A 17,552-nucleotide genomic window follows, 5' to 3' on the forward strand; every position below is an offset into this window, starting at 1 on the left:
GCCTGCCCACGTCCGGGAGAGCTGGGTGCTGTCTCTGTTGTGAATTGGTGAGATGCCATTAGCAAACACAAGTCATTCAACCAAAACGCAGTTTTATTTTCTCATAAAAATACAACATGGTATCTACGGAAGACCTTCCCCACAGGGAAATAGTATTGTAGTCACATCGGCCACTTGGCCACTGACCTGGCAGCGTGTTTCCAAAGGCTGGTTGTCCCGACAAGGGGGTGAACGGGCACTGGGGGCCACACGGTCAGCATGGCTCCAACCCTCCCCGGGTCAAGACACAGACCCTGTTCTCTGCACCCTCCAGTCTTGCTCTGAGCGGTATTCTTTATCTTACTCCACCCCTTGTACTTTCTGAAATTGCCCTTCGGACGACGGCAGGGAGGAAAGGGGATTCTCCATGTGGCAATCAGGGGGACCAACTCAGGGTGGGCCCTGACCCTCACATCCTGAAACCTGGGACCTACTCCTGCAGGCTGGCCATTCCTGGGAAGCCCCCTGCCTGTGCCAGGAGTTCAGAGAGTCACACAGGCAGGGCCTTGGCTTATAAGGCTGAGGAAAGTGAGGCCCAAGGCCTGTCCCAGGGCACCTGCCAGGTGGAGCCCAGCTTGACCAGAGCAGGGTCCTGCCTTCCAGGAGGGAAGATGGTGTATGTCCCTTTCCCAGGGACCCCAGTGCTTGACCTGCAGGCAGGCAGCTCAGATCAGGTGCAGGGTCGGCTACAGCGTCCCAAAGGTCATGATCTCCTTGGGCCCTTCAGCTCTACGCTGGCAGCCCAGGATCCGAGGTAGGAGCTGCACAGGAGACCCCCAGTGCGTGGTGACTGATGAGCGTCCTGCTCCTGTCGGAGGTGTCAGGGAAGCGTGGGTGGGGAGACCCCCAATTCTGGGTCCCCATGGCCCCATCCTTGAGGACTCCCTAAGCAGAGGTCACTCTGATAGCCATGGCCCCAGGGCGGTGGGCTCTGCATGGGAGGTGAGGGGTGTGCTGGAGGAAGAAAGGCCCCCCAGAGCTCCGAGGGCATGTGAGGTGGGGCAGGTGCGCCCCAGGGAGTTGCATGGCATCCTGCGACCAGGGCGGAGTGGGGCTGCTGACCTGGACCCCGGGACCGGCACACTGCAGCCCCAGGGCCAGCTTTCCTCTTTTAAAAATGTTTTACATTTTTAAGTGGCTGGGAAAAAATCGAAAGAATCCGATTTCACTTTATAGTGTCCGTAAGTTCTGTTTTGTGGGAACACAGGCACCCCCATTAGGTCACAGACTGCCCATGTGGCTCTAACCCTCAGGGAGGTTGTGGCACTGACTGGCTTGCCCACCCCTGCCCGGTCTCGCCCTAAAGCCCCTGCCCACCCCAGCTGAGGTGTGAGGAGCCCCGGCCCTCGCCCTCCTCTCTGACAGCTCTGCCCCTTCCCTTGCCCGGGCGGCCTGTGCACAGACCTGGGCCCCGCTGGCCGTGGTCCCTGGGCGCCGGTGGCGTGTGACCACCTTCATCGCGGTCCCACTCCTTAATGTGGCAGGACAGTGCCCCCTGCAGGCGACTCTTCAATCTGCCTTCTGAAGGGCCAGGCCTTGATGCGCACAAGGGCTCAGCTCCGCACGCTCGCCCTGCTTTTCAGAGTCTGTGGTGCGCGTTCCTTTCTAACGGTCTTGGCCACAAGTGAGCAAAGGCCACTCCCCTCACTGGGGTGCCCACCTGGGCCGACACATGCCCCCTGGCCGCTCCTCAGGGTCTGCAGGCCCCAACCAGCCACTGCCCAGAAAACTAGTGTGCCCAGTTAGAGGGAGAGAGGGAAGTTGGCACTGACCCCACAGGGGGCTGAGGCAGCCTGGGGGGCCCCTGAGACAAGCACAGAGACCGCACGGGGTCTGCAGAGGCCAGTCTGTGCCTGGGGGCCCCTTTTTGGAGTCCTGACTGGGCCTGCACCCACCTGCTCCCTAGATGCCCCCACCGCTCTGCAGGGCCCCTCCTGGCCCCGTGCCCTCACCGGGCCCCCCGCCTTGTCCCCGCAGACCGGCAGAGCCAGGGGTTGTGCCCCCGACTGCAGAGGTGGCTCCACGAGAAGTTCGGGGAGTATGCAGAGGATTTCCGATTCCAGCCCGAGGAGAGCACCGTGGAGACGGAGGAGCCGCTCAGCGCCCGGAGGTGGGGCAGCCTTGGTGGCCCGCAGGCTCCCGCCAGCTAAGGGCAGGGCCTCCCTCCTGAGAAGGGCCCGTGCGGCTGCAAGGGAAGCCAGCGGCACCGCCATGTCCTCTCTCTGGCCTCGCCAGTGCTTTGTGACAAGTGCCGTGTGGGGTGGGTGGGTGCCTGCCAGGCCTCCCTCCAGGGCTCACACCCCGCAGTAAAGGCAGGTGCTGCCAGGGCCTCCCAGGCCCCAAGTGTGCCAGACAGTCCAGGGGCCCCTGCAGGGCTCAGGTTCTGTGGGCTCCCCGACTTAAGGAGCAGCAGCGGGGACCTCCACTGGGCTCTGGTCGCAGGCTGCAGGTGGAATAGTGCTGGTGCCCACCTCTCTCCCCCTTCTCTCCCCCTCTCTCTCAGGTTAACTGAAAACATGAGGCGACTAAGTAAGTACTGAGCTGCCGCAGTGGGAACCCCTGGGGCGCTGACCTGGGCGGGGGGCCTCTGTCCTCTGGGGCTGGCCTGGCTCTGTTCAGTTCCCCCTCAGGCGGGTGCAGCCAGCCCGGTTCCTGGGTGTGCCGGGAGCTGGGTGCGCACCGGCCTGACCCCGTGGTCCGCTCTGCCCCAGAGCGCGGCGCCAAGCCCGTCACCAGCTTCATGAAGAACCTCTCTGCCTTATCCGACTGGTACTCTGTCTACACGTCTGCCATCGCCTTCACGGTGAGTGCTCCCCGTGGGGCCGGCCAGGTGTGCCACCAGCCCTCTTCACACAGCCAGGCACCCTCCCTGAGGTTGTCAGGCCCGTGCCGCGTGGGCACCTTGGGGATGTGCTTAGCCTCTGCTTCTCCATCTGTGAAGTGGGCCTTTAATGCTGTTCCACTGTGAGGATAGTTTCAAGGACCAGTGAGGGCACTGGGCTGGCCTGGGGCTGGAGCTCGGACCCCTTTCTGCACAGAGACCCCCCCACAGTGGCGTTCCCTGGACAGGGCCTGTGGACATGCATCGTCTGCTTTGCTGGGTCGGTCAGGGAGAGAATGGCAGGGAGGCCTGTCTGCTCAGGGGGATCCTGGGGCTCCCTCCATCCAGGCACCTGGGCTGGGGGGCAGCTCCTCACACAGTGCCTGGGGGCCAAGCAGGGAAGGGGGGAGAACGCTGGCACTGCCACATGCTTCATGGAAGACGGACCAGGCCACCCTGCCTGAACTGTCCTGTGATGGCTGCCCCAGCCCTGTGCAGGGAGACCCTGTTGTCCAGTGGGAGGGGGACACAGGCTGCCCACCTGCTACCAGGCTGTAAGGCCAGAGACGGGTGGCCACAGCTCCCGAAGGCCCCATGTCTGCCGGGGCCCCAGACAGCTTCCACCATGAGGGCCCTGTGGGCTGCCCTGACTCCCGCGGCCTGCTGCCTGTCCGGGCATTTTGCACATCTGCAGAAGACAGGCCGCGTGGCAGGGCCGCCTTCCCCCCAGAGGTCTTGCCCACCCTCCACTTCTCTCCAGGCTTCTGTGCTTCGGGTCACTGTGTGCCTTAGTCCCTCTGATCACAGGAGATGAACCCCACCATTCAGACCCCCTTCCAGCCCCGCCTGAATCCCCTGCCCCTCTGAGTGCCCAGCACATGGTGCAGGGTAGGTCCTCAGCCACTGGTCAGTCCCCATGTTCGGCTGGACTGAGTCCTGGTGACCCCAGGAGCTCTAGCATGAGGAGCCGCGTGTGGGGCCGGCAGGGACCTCTGCGTGGGGTCTGCACCCCTCGCCCAGTCCTGGCCTGTCAGCTGCCTCCCTGGGGCACACCCCTCCCTGCCTGCCTGCCCAGAGCAGCTTCTCCATCCCAATGGCAGCTCTTACCCAGAAAGCAGCCCTTCCCAGGGCTCCCCCACGGTGCACACCCTCATCGCTGCAGAGGGCCCAAAGGGCCTAGCTTCCCCCTGGCCTGGCTGTGGGGTGGGGGAGAGGGAGGGGCAGGGGAAGGCGGGGGAGGGCCGTGGCCTGGCCTGGACGGCACGTCAAGCTGCCTGACCACCCCCTTCCCCACCCCTTTCTCTCCAAACCCGCAGGTGTACATGAATGCTGTGTGGCGCGGCTGGGCCATCCCCATGTTCTTATTTCTAGCAATTTTGAGATTATCCCTCAATTACCTCATAGCCAGGTGGGTGAGCTGGCCTCTGTCCTGTGCTCATGGCTCTGCTGCCTCCCCTGCCGTCATGGCACGGGCTGAGCCTGCCCCACACACCGGCATTTCAGACGTGGGGGTGGTCCTGATAGGTCCCTCCCTGCTGGCTGGAGCCAGCATGTGCAGCCCCTCAGAAGGCCAGCGGGTGCCAGCTCAGGGTCCCTCCAGCCCCTCCTCCTCAGTGGTGACATCCCAGCGGTGGGGGTGTTGGTGGGGCTGCCCTTCGTTGCCAGATGCGCCGAGTCCGAGGGCCCTGGCCGGGTCCACGTGTGATGTTGGTCCTCTGTGGTCTCCGACAGCCCCCGCCAGGCTCTGGGGAGCTGTTGGGAAGCCCCTGTCCCTGGGCCTTCCTGGGTCTGTCTGAGCCCGGGGTCACTGCCCCACAGTGAAGCTCGGCTTCCAACCAGCCTGCGAGACCCTGCAGTCTGTATTTTTACTCAGCCCCTTGTAAGATCACACTTCCTGGGCTAGTTTCCTGGGGGCGTCTGTGCCTAGTTACATCAGTCCCCTCGTTCCTCGTAGGGTCACTGCTTGCAGGGGGGCCGTGTCCACATGGCTGCTTAGCTAAAGGACTGGCCTCGGTCCTTCCCTGGCTTACTTGGAAAGGCCTGTTACCTCTGAGTTCTTCTAAATGTGACCCCACCCTGGCGAGGCCCCCAGGGGAGGGGCCAGGGGTGACCCGAGTGGTCTCAGGGGCAAATGGCAGGGGGTTTCTGAAGCCCCCATGTCCCGCCAACTGGCCTTCTGGGACGCTGCTTCCCCATGGGGCACTCAGGGCTGGGGATGCAATGTCACCCCCTAACTGCACCGTGCACAGACGACGCGGTTTTAATAGGCTTGTCTGCTGCTTGCCAGGGGCTGGAGGATCCAGTGGAGCATTGTGCCCGAAGTGTCTGAAGTGGTGGTGAGTCCTGGGGTGGGGGGGCACAGCGCCCGGCCTCCACTGGGCGGGGCCTAGGCCCACTGGCACTGTAGCGGGGGGGCTACAGCTGTGTGGATGCCCTCTGGAAGCCCCACCTTGGAAGAAGCTGGGGAGCAGAAGGCCAGCTGCCCCCCCAAGCCTGGAAGCCAGATGACAGTACCCTGACCCTTTGTGGCCTCCCGCCCCTGCTCCCAACCCCTTACTGGCCAAGCTTAGCTCTTCAGGAAGCAGGTTGCCCTGCCCCGGCCTGTCCTGCTGACCCTTCCACAGGAGACGTGATGTGGCAGGGAGGCTCAAGGGGCTGCTGCACGTGGGCTGGGCCAGTGGGCATGTAGGGCAGGGAGCTGCACACTGTGGCCACGGCCCTGCCGGCCCACCGTCTGATTTGTGAATAAAGCTATGTTGGCACACAGCCATGCCTGTTTGTTCACACACCGCCCTGTCTGCATTTGGGTGGCCACAGCCGAGGTGATGAGCTGTGACAGAGACTGTGTGGCCCACAGTGCCACGAGTGTCTGCTCTTTCTGGCCCTTTAGAGAAAAAGTTTGCCACCTCATCTCTAGAGAGAAGCTCTGGACCAGGCATGGGCAGGAGGGAGGCCAGGGTCCTCCGTGAGCCCCGTCAGGTGTTTGAACGCACACTGTGTGCGTGCGTGCAGCTGTGGAGCTCACAGTAGGGGTGCTGGGAGCAGTGGCTTCTGTAGGGCCCCTTTAGACAGGGTCAGGGAGGGCGTGCAGCTGTGGAGCTCACAGTAGGGGTGCTGGGAGCAGTGGCTTCTGTAGGGCCCCTTTAGACAGGGTCAGGGAGGGCGTCTCAGGAGGCAGGCCTGTGCCCACCAGGCCCCGCCGCCCAGGAGGCCCTTTGGAGGTCCTTGTTGATTGGACTCAGACAAGCCGCGTGAGGTCAGGCCCCGCTGCCCCACTCAGTTTCCCTGCCTGTAAAGTGAGGAGTGGGGGGGCTACGTGGTCTCAGAGGCACCTTTGAAGGGAAGGGTGACTCGGAGCCTCGCCCTGCCTGCTGAGGGGGCTGCCATGCCCACGCTCCCCTGCCGTCTGGGGTGCAGGGCATGTCTGCGCACAGCCCCCTGCCCGGCGGGCGGCACAGCGAGCCGGTCCTGGGCCGGGCGCCTCGCGCAGTTGTGGCAGTGATTTCCCTGCACCGAGTCTCAGCGAGAGCTCTTCCCCACCAAAGGAACCGCCAAAGGAAGACCTGACCGTGTCTGAGAAGTTCCAGCTGGTTCTGGATGTTGCCCAGAAAGCACAGGTACCGCTGGGGTGTCTGTGCTGCCCCCACCTGGTGGGGGCCCCAGCACCCCAAGACTCCAGGCCCCCAGGATCAGCCTGGTGCTGGTGCCCTGGCAGTTGGAGCCCCTGGCCAGGGCCCAGCCAGCTCCTGGGAGGGGGTCGGGCCTGGGTCCCTGTCAGTGAGTTCCCAGGCTCCACAGACTGGACCCCTCACCCCTCAAGCAGCCTGGTGTGGCTGGGCAGGGGGTCCGTGTGAGCTGGGGTCCCAGTGTTGCCGTGTGGATGTGCAGCCGGGCTCTGGTAATCGCAGTTTCCCTTCGCGCAGAACCTCTTTGGCAAGACGGCTGACATCCTGGAAAAGATAAAGAAGTAGGTGGTAGCCCGGCCCCCGACTCTGTGTGGGTGCCGACCCCGGCCAAGCCCGGTGGTTTCCCGGCCCCGGCCCCCAGCCCTGTGTGCGTGCCGACCCCGGCCAAGCCTGGTGGTTGCCCGGCCCCCGGCATGGGTGTGGCCCCTGGCCAAGCCCAGTGGTCGCTCAGCCCCTGGCCCCAAGCATGGGTATGGCCCCCAGCGTGGGTGCAGCTGGCCAGCTGAGCCCCTCTCCCTTGCAGCCTGTTCATGTGGGTCCAGCCTGAGACCACACAGAAGCTGTACGTCGCGCTGTGGGCCGCCTTCCTCGCCTCGTGCTTCTTCCCCTACCGTCTGCTGGGACTAGCCGTGGGTAAGGATGCGCCACTCCTGTGGCTCGGAGCCGCGGGCACGGGGGGAATGCAGCACCAGGGTGGCCTGGCGCCCGCCTGCCCCACACGTCTGCCGGAAGCGGCTCAGAGTGGTGTGCTCCCTGGAAGCCAGCCGCCAGCTCGCCCTGGGCTTCCCTCCCCGGCACCTCGCCCGCGGCTGTCCCTCGGAAGGCGCACACTGGGGAGAAATGAAGCCCAGCAGAAACCTGCAAACCGGGTTGTCGTTGCTGGAGTCGGGCTCCCTCGGGCAAGGGGAGCTGGTGGGCTGGGGTGCAGGCCGCCCAGGCAGAGTGCGGCAGCCTGGGGACTGGCCCAAGTTTTCCTTCATGTCTGCCTGGGGGCATAGTAGCTCCTGGTTTGCGTAGTTTTCCAGGCCGTTTTACGGTTTGGCCTGAGGTGTCAAAAAAAAAAAGACCTCCGCCCCTTAGCTGGGGTCACCTGGCTGTTTCACCCTCCGGCCCTGTGTTTTCTAGGAGGCCCTCCATGTGCCCTGGCCTACCTGCCCCCCGCAGGGCTGGAGGGCTCCGGTGTGGGCTGTGGGTGGCCGGGCTGGGCAGACAGCAGCGTGGCTTGGTCTCCTGGAGGTTCGGCTTTGTTCTCCCCTCCAGGACTCTATGCTGGCATCAAGTTTTTCCTCATCGATTTTATCTTCAAACGCTGCCCGAGACTTCGAGCCAAATATGACACTCCCTACATCGTCTGGAGGAGCCTCCCCACAGACCCCCAGCTCAAAGAGCGCTCCGGCGCCTCTGTATCCCGCAGGGTGAGCCGCCCCAGGCTGGGGAGGAGGCTGCCGCCCCACCCCCATGCCCTGCCTCGTGGGGAAGCTGATCTCTTCCCAAATCTGCGTACAGACAACGTCAAACAGAGCTCGGTGGGGTGGGGGTGGGGGGGTCTGTGTGACCTGCTGCTCTGCTTCCAGGTCCCCCTAGCCCTTCCTTCTTCTGTTAGGGCTGGCCAGCCCTGGGGGCCCCGTGGTGCTCCGAGGCTGAGATGGAGGCCTCAGTTACCTGGAGGCCCCAGGCTTCGCTAAGCCGGGCAGGCCCCCAGGCCGAGCACAGGCAGATGTGGGGCGTTGGCCATGACCACCGAGAGACCAGGGGCCTTGGGAGCAGGAAGCCCTGGGAGGGTGCAGCTCCCGCACCATCCTCAGCCCTGAGGCCCAGGCAGCACCTGCGAGAGGCTGCGTCTGGCTTTCGGGCTGGTCCTGGGCTGTGTGTCATCCGCGGTGGAAGGCCATGTGAACCAAACCAGGGTGTGGAGGAAAAGTGGCCCAGGTGTTCTCCTGAGAGGTTCTGTGCCCAATGGGACTCCTGGGGAGGTCTAGAAGGGCTTCCTGGAGGAGGTGACATCAGGCCGCAGAGTCGTGTCAGTGCCCTCTGAGGAGGGGTGTCCAGCGCCCTGCTGGTGCTTGTCAGTGGGAGGGAAGCTCTGGGTCAGGTGTGGGTCTGGCTCCCTGGGTTCTGGGACAACAAAGCCTGATGGAGGCCCAGACACACCTGCCAGGTGTGAGCGGCCCCGCGCCTCAGGCTGTGCTGTGCAGGTGCAGGTGGTCCTGAGGGAAGAGGCACAGAGGCAGGCAGCCCGCTCCCTAATTGCATGGGGGAGATGGCCCCAGCCTAGCCCCGGGGTGGCCGCGACTGCTTTCTTGGGGTCAAGACCACCTAGCGCTGGCCGCTGTCAGAGGGTGAAGGGGAGTGCGGACAGGGGCTTCCCAGGACGGGGACGCCTGCCGAGCTGTCACATGGCCTTGTCTGCGCGCGCAGCACTGCTCAGCTGCTGTGTTCCTGGCCTCGTGTCCTGTGCGCCCGCTTTTCTTTCGTTGCGGCCACACATGTGTGTCTCCTTTCCGGCCAGCTGTTGGGGCAGGACCGGGTGTGGGGGTGTGGTGGCCCCCCCACTGTGCCCTGATGCTGTGCACCGCTGTGTGGTGACCCTGTTTGGCTGTGTCGCTCTTGGTGGCCTGTCTCGCCACCAGTTCTGATTTCTGAAGTGTTGGTGTGTGCCGAGCACCTGTTGGCACAGGGCCTGGACTGCCTGGGGTGCAGGCTCAGCCACGGGGCTGGGGGCCACATCAGGACCAGGCACCAGGGCCCTGCGCACCCCCCATCTGGGTGTACCTGCCTTCCCCGCCTGCGTTTGCAGCTGGTGCCGGAGGGCGCATGGGTGTCCAGCCGCCCCTCTCCCTGCACCACATGGTGACTAGGTGTGTGCCCTCTTGGCAGCTGCAGGCAGCCACCTCTCGGAGCTACGTCTCCAGTGCGCCAGCCGGCCTGAGTAGGGACGAGGACGCTGGGCGCTTCCACGGCACCAAGAAGGGCAATTTCCATGAAATCTTTAACTTGACAGAAAATGAGCGACCGCTGGCCGGTATGTGTGATAGGTCTGGGACCTGCCCTGGCCAGGTGGGGTGACCCGGCCCCCCAGGGTGTCCCTGGGGACAGATGGCAGGGACAAGCCATAGGGGCTTGGGTGGGTGGCCTTTTGCTCCCAGCCGTCCTGGGCAGGCAGGGTGGAGGAGACGGTGTGCTCTGGGCCCACATGGAGAGTGGCCTTCTCTGCAGTAAATGTTTGAATAGCAGAAATTCAGACAGAGTCCAGCAGAGCCTGGCTCAGTGCGGGCCACTGCGGCATCCCACAGGCAGGGACCGGCCGAGTTCCAGGCTGGGCACATCCAGCCGCGGCCCGTCTGGAGAGCTGGTGGTGCAAGGTGGCTCAGGCCCATTCCCAAGTGGCCTCCGAGCAGGCCGTCCCCGCACTCCCGACCTGCCGGGCCTTCACGGCTGCTTGGCCGTGTGTAGTGCGGGAGGCCGGGTGCAGAAAGAGAACTTTGGGGAATTTGCTGTGACCTTCTCTTCCCGCTGAGCTGCGCTATGACAGCAGGTGCTAGGAGAGTCCCCACCACAGTTTGACTTACTTTATTTTGCTGTTTAAACTGTATGCTTTTCCTTTAAAAAACCAAAACGCCTGCAAGACTGTGTTGGGGGGCCGGGTTGCACCCTCCGTCCCTGTGGGTTTTGTCTGGCGGAGGGTGAGTGCTCGCGCATCTTTGAGGCACCCGAGCTGAGGGTTCTGGAACAAATCAGAGGGTAGCAGGTATTTCCAGAGGGAAACTGTTGCAGGCGCCTCTGTCCCCATTAGTGTGCGAGAATGGCTGGCGCTGCTGCTTGATAAACAGGGACCGGAAAATGCCCACAGACTACATCAGGAACGGGGTCCTGTACGTGACCGAGAAGTGAGTGCTGGCGCGGCTGGGAAGGGGTGTGAGCTGGGCGCCCGCCGGGTGGCCCAGGTCAGAGGAGGCTCCTCACCAGGGCCGGTTCCTGGCGGGTGCTGCTGATGAAGGGTTGGGTCTTGAGGGTGCTGTGCATCCACCTGGCAGAGCCACTGCCCCGGGCTCAGGCAGAGCCCTCGTGTCTCTCCTTATGGGGCACAGGGCCCACAGGGGGCTCTGCCTTTTCTCCCCTACAGGGAGCATATCCTTGAGGCCTCCCTGCCAGGTGTAGGAGTTGGGGAGCAAGTTGAGGTTCTCAGCTTCGGGGGCCCATTGCCATCCTGTCCCCACACCCAGGCCGAGGGCCTGCACCTCCTCTCTACTGCCTCACTGACAGAGCTGGCAGAGGGGACCCCCAGCAGGGCCCCAGGGACACTCCTGTCTCTCACTGGGCCTCCCAAGGATGCTAATGTCACGGGACTGTAAATAGGTTCCGTGTGGAGCAGTGGATTTTAGTCTTTAAAAAGCCAGGAAACTCAGCCTGTAGAAGCCCAGTGCGCAGTAACAAGTGGGGGGCCCTCTGGGCGTTGCCCTCATCCCGCTGGGGGCTGCGTGGCCGCAGCCCAGGCAGGGTCCTCACTGGTTCAGTCGCCAGATGGCGCCTCTGCCCCTTTCTCCCCGGGTAGTTACTTGTGCTTCGAAAGCTCCAAATCCGGCTCTTCCAAGAGGAATAAAGTCATCAAGCTGGTGGACATCACAGACATCCAGAAGGTGGGTGTGCCCTCCACCCCCGCCCTCCCTCACCAGCCCCCCTCACTTCAGGAAGAGGGAAGCCGCAGGGCCCCGGAGCTGATGGGAGGGGTGGGGAGGCACACGGGTGTCTGGCGGGGTGGGCGGGTGCTGCTGGGGGACCAGGCCCTGCCTCTGCCCGCGGAGGGGCTGCCCCCCCGGAGGCTCTACAGGGGGCGCCCATGTACAGGCCATGCCCCATCCGGTGCCTCCCCTCCTCCCCGGGGGCCAGCGCCCGGTGTCCTCACGCAGTCAGGAAGGGAGTGTGCCGCGAGGGGCCGGGCCGTCAGGGACAGGCTGGCGTGGCGTTTGCAGGCCTGGTTTCTCCATCACAGGCCACCCTGGTCCTCCTGTCTCCGGACAGGCCTGGACCCCGTGGCTCTTGCCATCTGTGGGCTCCTCGGGGGAGGACGCCTGGGTGGGGAGGGTGGCTGACTCTGTCCCCAGGATGGGGCCATGGTGACGGGTGCTGTCATCCCTTAGTACAAGGTCCTCTCAGTCCTCCCGGGCTCAGGCATGGGGATTGCTGTGTCCACACCTTCAACCCAGAAAGTAAGTGGGCAGGTGGCTAGGGGAGGGCGGGCTGGGCCCAGGCCTATGGGTCAGAGCCAGACTGGCTGGGGTTTTGGCTGGTGGTGGGGTTACCAAGGAGCCCCCACCTACCCTCCCTCCCTGCGGCAGCAGGAGCTTCATGGTGCATTGGGTCTGGGGGACTGAAGCCCCCGGGGGACCACCCAGCCCAGCCACTCAGCAGGGAGGGTGGAGCCGGGACACCAGGCCCCTGCCTCTGGCTCAGTTTCTCTGAAGGCCAGGAGCCCAGCCTCTGGGTGGGAGGGGGATCCGGCCCTGTGCACCCGGGCTGCACGTGAGTCACGTGGACCTGGCCCGGGGCCAGTTGAGGTGTGTGTATGTGTGTTCTGGGGGAGGGGGCCCTGTCCTCACCCATCCTGGCTGTGGGCACGGTTACCTGTGGTATTTCCTCCCTGGCAGCCGCTGGTGTTTGGCGCCATGGTGCACAGAGATGAGGCCTTCGAGACCATCTTCAGCCAGTACGTGAAAATGACCGCAGCGGCCGCCTCTGGAAGTGACAGCTAGTGTTGACTCTGCTGGGGCGTTGCTGGGAGCGGTGGTGGTTGTTTTTGTTTTTTAAACTGTTCGGTAGTGGAAAAGAAATCGGACATCCTCATGATCTTTTGCAATAATTCCCCTCCATCCGTGATTTCTGTCATGTTGACCCTGCTTTTGACAGACCCCTTGGCACAGGGGTTGGCCCTCAAGTGGTGCCAGCCCCCCTGATGGGTGAGGCACATCCCACCAACACCTGTGGGCACGGAGGGCAGAGGGTCCTCAGAGGTCCCTGAGAGGACGGCGCACGGAATGCGCATCGCCGTGGCTGCCACCGAGCAGAGTTGCTCCTTCTGTCCCCACCTGGACAGAGCCCCTGCACCAGCCATGCAGCCCAGCTCTGCGGAGACCAGCTCTTCCATGCCCAAGCCATAGCCGAGAGGGTCTGCAGTCCCCCTCGGGGGCCCCCTCACCCGCCGCCCCCGGTGGGCCAGCCTGTCTCCCTTTGGTGAGGCCTTCCTTGCCGCGGTCCTTGGAGGGAGGCCTGCGGGTGGTGCCATGTGGGCTCCCTTACACTCTGCGCAGCCTTCTGTGGGGACAGCGAGGCTGGCCGGGAGGGCCTCAGGGTCAGGCCCGGCCCCATCACCGCATGGCTGCCGGCGAGGGCAGGCAGTGGCTTATGGGTGGAAGCATGTCTTTTTAACATTTTGCTCTTTGGACGGTCCTGGGGGACATCTGCCAGGGCTTAGGGGGGCACTGCGACCCTCGGTTACTCTCAGATCAACACCTGCTGGGGCGCGGCTGGTGTCTCCACACAGCCAGCTTGGTGAGGGAGGGGTGAGCAGGGCCAACAGGAGTCCTAGGCCCGTGGTGGCCACGCTTGTGGACGGCCTGCCCGTGTGGCTGCACAGGGAGCCTCGGGAGGCCACCGGCGTGGGGAGTGACCATGAGCAGACCCAGAGGTTTGGGGTTGGGCAGTCCGACCCCTGGTGTCTGACCCTGTTGCTCCAGCACGGCATGTGGGCCGGCACACACGGGGACCACCCTGCTCCCCCGGTGCCAGCGCGGCTGCCCTGCAGGCCCAGCTCACTACGGACCAGCCCGAGAGCCCATGTAGTTGGGACAGGCCTGTGACCTTTGTGAAGGATGCGTGGTCCCCATGACCACCCTGCCGGTCGGCACGCTGTCCAGCTCCGGTCACTCCTGCCCTTCGGCTTCTCCTGAGTCCTTTAGGTGTTGTTGAGATTGTTGTTTTTTGAAGAAACAGAAGATTATATTTTTTACAGAGAGCAAGCTGTTTTTCTTATTTTTGTATCATTTTTCAGATGTAATTTTTACTTCTGCTCCAACCCTAATTTGCTGGTTTGGGTGAGATCTGGTGGCATGGCTTGTGACCCCCTCCCCAGGGGTGGGCCTGGGGTGTGACCGGGGGCGGGGCACACCACCAGCTAAGTCATGCGCACACCCTGCCCGGTCAGTGGGCGCCGAGGGCACCGTGCCACCCATCAGCCCCAGCACACCAGCCTTGGCCTTGGTAAGGCAGAGCCCACTCCGCTTCTTGGCGCTGGCCCCGCGGTCAGTGCAGACGGACCGGCCCTCGTCTCCACGGAGCCCTCGGCACACCTGGGGGACACAGAGCAGAGTGGGTCCCAACCTGCCCCCAGGGACGGCCTCAGGGCTGACGCCCACCAGTCCTGCCTAGCGCCCTCCCCGGGGCTGCCGAGGGGAGGGCACGGACCTCTGAGCATGGCGGGGCCGGGGCTGGTGGTTTAGTTCGAGTCCCTTCTGAGAAAGGGAGATGAAAACTGCCACGCGCTGGGGTGTGGCTGCCGAGCTCCCGCCCGGGGAGGGCTGAGGGTGCCGAGCAGGGAGGGGCCGGCCCCGCGTGCGGGGTCCACGGCAGGCTGGCTCTTGGCCCAGGACAAGTGTGGACCTGCGCAGGCTCTGGGCTCCCCGGCGGTGGTAGCCAGTTTTTATTGCATTGTGTGAATCTGGCAGATATTTAATTTCTATGACTAATCACTGAACTACAATGAATGTTAAATTTTTTATGTCTGAAGCTTGAGTCTATTTTGGATCTGTAAATAATCATTACAAGTGTAACTTTTGTTCAACAAAAGTATTGTACTGTACGAAGAATCGATGAAAAAAATCCCCTTGTAACATTTTTTTAAGAAAACCATGTTTGTTTAGAGAAAAAGTCTTGTATAAATTATAGTTTTTATTTAAACCTGAAATGCTTTGTGCTAGGAGGGGGGCCTCAGCTTCCCTGACAGGGCCCTGGTGCTTGGTGGGCAGCTGGAGTGGCCTGGGCCAGCAACACTGTCCCCTGGGGAGCCCAGAGTCCCCACAGCCACCAGTGCTGGACAGCAGGCAGGCTTGGCTCCAGGGCCACCTGGGTGAAGGCTGGACGGTGAGGTGGGCACGCAGGGGTGGGCTCTGGGACAGGTGCCATGAAGGAGGGTCCTGGTGGGGAGTATGGACATCAGGAGGTTGGGATGGGGAGGGAGGGGCCCTGGTTCCCACGGTCGGGAGGCCAGTGACCAGGGTGCAGAAGCTGGCAGGGAAGGGCATCCAGGGCCTGGTACTGGGTGGCAGCACAGAGCAGGGCCATTACCCTGTGGGAGTTTTCGGGGAGCCCGAAGAAGCGGCTGAAGCAGCACCTTGGATTTGGGGTGTAGATCCTGACCCCACTAGAGGTGCCTTCCCAGGGCGACTTCAGGCATCTCTGGGACTGGGCGCTGCCTGCAGCCCTCTGCCCGAGGTCTGAGGCCAATGGGTGGGCAGCCTTGGGGACTTGGTCAGAGGGGTCCCTAGTGGCACTTGTGACTTGGTCAGTCCACATGCTGGCACTGGATGTGGACACAGCAGCCTTCCTGGCTTCTGAAACCACTGCGGTCCTGCACCCACCCCCCTGCACCCCAAGCCCACGTAAGCCCTGGGAGTGGGTCAGAGTGGGTTGGAAACCAGGGCCAGGGGCCAGCTCAGCTCTCAGGGGTGTGGCCTCAGACTGCATCCATCCATCCATCGGTCCGTCTGCCCACCCTCTACCCATCTGCTGCAGTGCTGTCCTGGGGGCTGGGATGCAGCCATGGTGGGACAGCTCCCTGGGGACCCTCAGGAGCGCTGCATCCTAGCAACACACCCAGGCTGATCTTCCAGCCAAAATGAGCTTCCTGAGCCCACCTACCTCCCTCTGCCCTCCAGCACGGCCCACTTGCTCTCCCTGCAGCCCCTGCAGGGGTACCAGCTCTCTGGGGGGATAAGAGAGGAAGAACGTGGGGCCCAGGTGTGGGTGCGCGGGCTCCGCGAGACTCGGTCAGCCTTCTGTCCCGCCACGTGTCGGCGAAGCAGGACACCCATTACGGCTGCTTGGTGGCTGTCCGCCCCATGGGCGTCTCCGCAGGTCTCTGCACTCTGTGCAGGTCACAGCAGTGTCGTGTCGGGAGGGCGTCTTCTGGCTCTCCCCGTGGGTCCGCGGGACACGGGCGCCTTGGAACCTGTGGTGCTTGGGCCTTTATTCTTGGGGAGACGGGGCCCCTACAGGGCGTCTGCTACAGATCAGAACAGGAGACCCCCCCCAGCATGGGGAAAGTAGGGGACATGTAGGGGAGACGGGCCAGAACAGAGAGGGAAATGGGTTTTGCTCTTGAGCTGGGGTTCTCCTTCATAGACTCTTTCATTAACACCTAGTGAACGAGTTTTATCAATGTGTGGGTGGGGAACTAGAGGGTCCCATGTGCACCAAAGAGGCGTGTTTGTTATGAACCAAGGATGGTGGTTAATTCTGCTCCTCCCCAGGAACCAGCAGGCCAAACTGGCTCTCGGGCTGTAAGTCCTAGTAGGCTGGAGTGTGGGCTTGGCTGCTAAGGGTACAAGACCCCGGAGACCACAGGAGACGCAGCCAGCGGGAGGAGGCAGTGCTGGAACAATCTGGAAGCCCCGGCATGCTGAAATCTGCCCTTCCAAACGTGCTGGAACCAGGAAGCCCAGCCCTGTCCCCCACTGTCAAAGGTGAGCATGACACCAGCCGCTGAGGGGACATCCCAGGGTCACGGGGTGGCAGGGCAGCTGGCTGGAGCGAGAGGAGCACGGCTGTGGCCACTGCCGTTTCATTCTACATGGAAGTCATAGCCTGCGCGGAAAGCAAAAGTGAAAGATTGTGAAGGAAGATACCCAACTAGTATTACTTGTAGATGATAGGACGACTGTAGAAATTCCTGAATCTGCAGCTATTTTCTTATAACAAAAGGCAAGTTTTCTGGATACCACACATTAAAAAACAAGGGCATTTTTAAAGAAAAGTTCATAAGGTAAAGAGCCTCAAAATACAAAGTTTTTAAAGAGTAAATCTAAACAAAATTAAGAGACTTAAGGAAAAATTGTAAAACTTGAAAGATATGAATGAGAACTTGTCTAAATGGAAATGTATGCAGTGTTCATAGACTGGAAAATTCAGCTCATGACGAAAATGTCTTCTTGAAGCATGCACTCAATATGCTTCCTTTTACATAAAGAGGAGAGCCACAAAGCTATATAATGTAACGTCTGAGAATATTATACACGTGTAAGGGAAGAAAAACCTTTCTTCTACCCTCTTAGGTTCAGTGGGAGGGGCCTGTGAATTAAACAGACAGAGAGGCAGATGAACAGGAGAAAAGGCATATAATATTTTTTGATGCTAGTATTTTAGTACCTGGAGGTCTTTGTAGAAATTAAGACCCAAAGCAGTGGTTAGGTTTGGGCTGCTTGGGTAAAATTCATTTATTGGGGGACTTTATATGAGGGAAACTAATGGATGATGAGGGCTGTTTAGCAGGGTTTGTTTGTGCAGACCCGGCTTGGTACTCTGTCTCCGGTGGGGAAGGTGATTCTCCCGGGCAGGAGAAAGGGGGGCACAAAGGGAAATGTACGGTCTGCTTTAAGGCACATGGGGAAGGCAGAGAGCTTTTTCTGCATTCACTGCTTAATTGCCTTCAGAAGCTCAAAACGATCCTTATGCCAAAGTGGCCTACTTTGGGGTGCCAGGTGGTGATCCCCTCACATGGAGGAAGCCAGGGAGTCACACTCCGACCTTAAACAGTAGCTCGCTCCGTGGGGGCAGCGAAGCAGGCCCGGGACACTCGGGAATGCAGGGGGCTTCGGAGTGAAGCTCGGTTTCTTGGCCCAGATGGCAGCCACGCCATTGTTCATTTTATTCTTGTTCTTTACATTGGACATATATGTTTTCACAGGAAATACTCTGCTTTGAAAATAATGGGAATTTGTAAAAGGAAAAAAACAAAA

At 61.9% G+C, this 17,552-nt stretch overlaps 1 protein-coding gene across 5 annotated transcripts in view; it reads left to right on the forward strand.

Moving 5' to 3' along the window:
- Positions 1–14,503, forward strand: part of GRAMD4 (GRAM domain containing 4) — a 73,903-nt gene extending 59,400 nt beyond the window's left edge. For 4 of the 5 annotated variants that reach the window (XM_073214051.1, XM_073214053.1, XM_037006763.2 and 1 more), the window contains 14 exons: positions 2,017–2,149; positions 2,543–2,568; positions 2,751–2,842; positions 4,177–4,268; positions 5,148–5,196; positions 6,406–6,477; positions 6,784–6,827; positions 7,070–7,179; positions 7,807–7,961; positions 9,424–9,568; positions 10,340–10,433; positions 11,099–11,183; positions 11,685–11,753; positions 12,192–14,503. In XM_073214051.1, the coding sequence (XP_073070152.1) occupies positions 2,017–2,149; positions 2,543–2,568; positions 2,751–2,842; positions 4,177–4,268; positions 5,148–5,196; positions 6,406–6,477; positions 6,784–6,827; positions 7,070–7,179; positions 7,807–7,961; positions 9,424–9,568; positions 10,340–10,433; positions 11,099–11,183; positions 11,685–11,753; positions 12,192–12,296 (1,271 nt within the window). In that variant the 3' untranslated portion in view covers positions 12,297–14,503. The remainder of the gene's footprint in view (positions 1–2,016; positions 2,150–2,542; positions 2,569–2,750; positions 2,843–4,176; positions 4,269–5,147; positions 5,197–6,405; positions 6,478–6,783; positions 6,828–7,069; positions 7,180–7,806; positions 7,962–9,423; positions 9,569–10,339; positions 10,434–11,098; positions 11,184–11,684; positions 11,754–12,191) is intronic. The other variant, XM_073214050.1, reaches the window with a different exon arrangement.
- Positions 14,504–17,552: the final 3,049 nt, after the last annotated feature.

This window comes from Manis javanica, chromosome 10 (genome assembly GCF_040802235.1).
Source record: "Manis javanica isolate MJ-LG chromosome 10, MJ_LKY, whole genome shotgun sequence".
Lineage (NCBI taxonomy): Eukaryota > Metazoa > Chordata > Mammalia > Pholidota > Manidae > Manis > Manis javanica.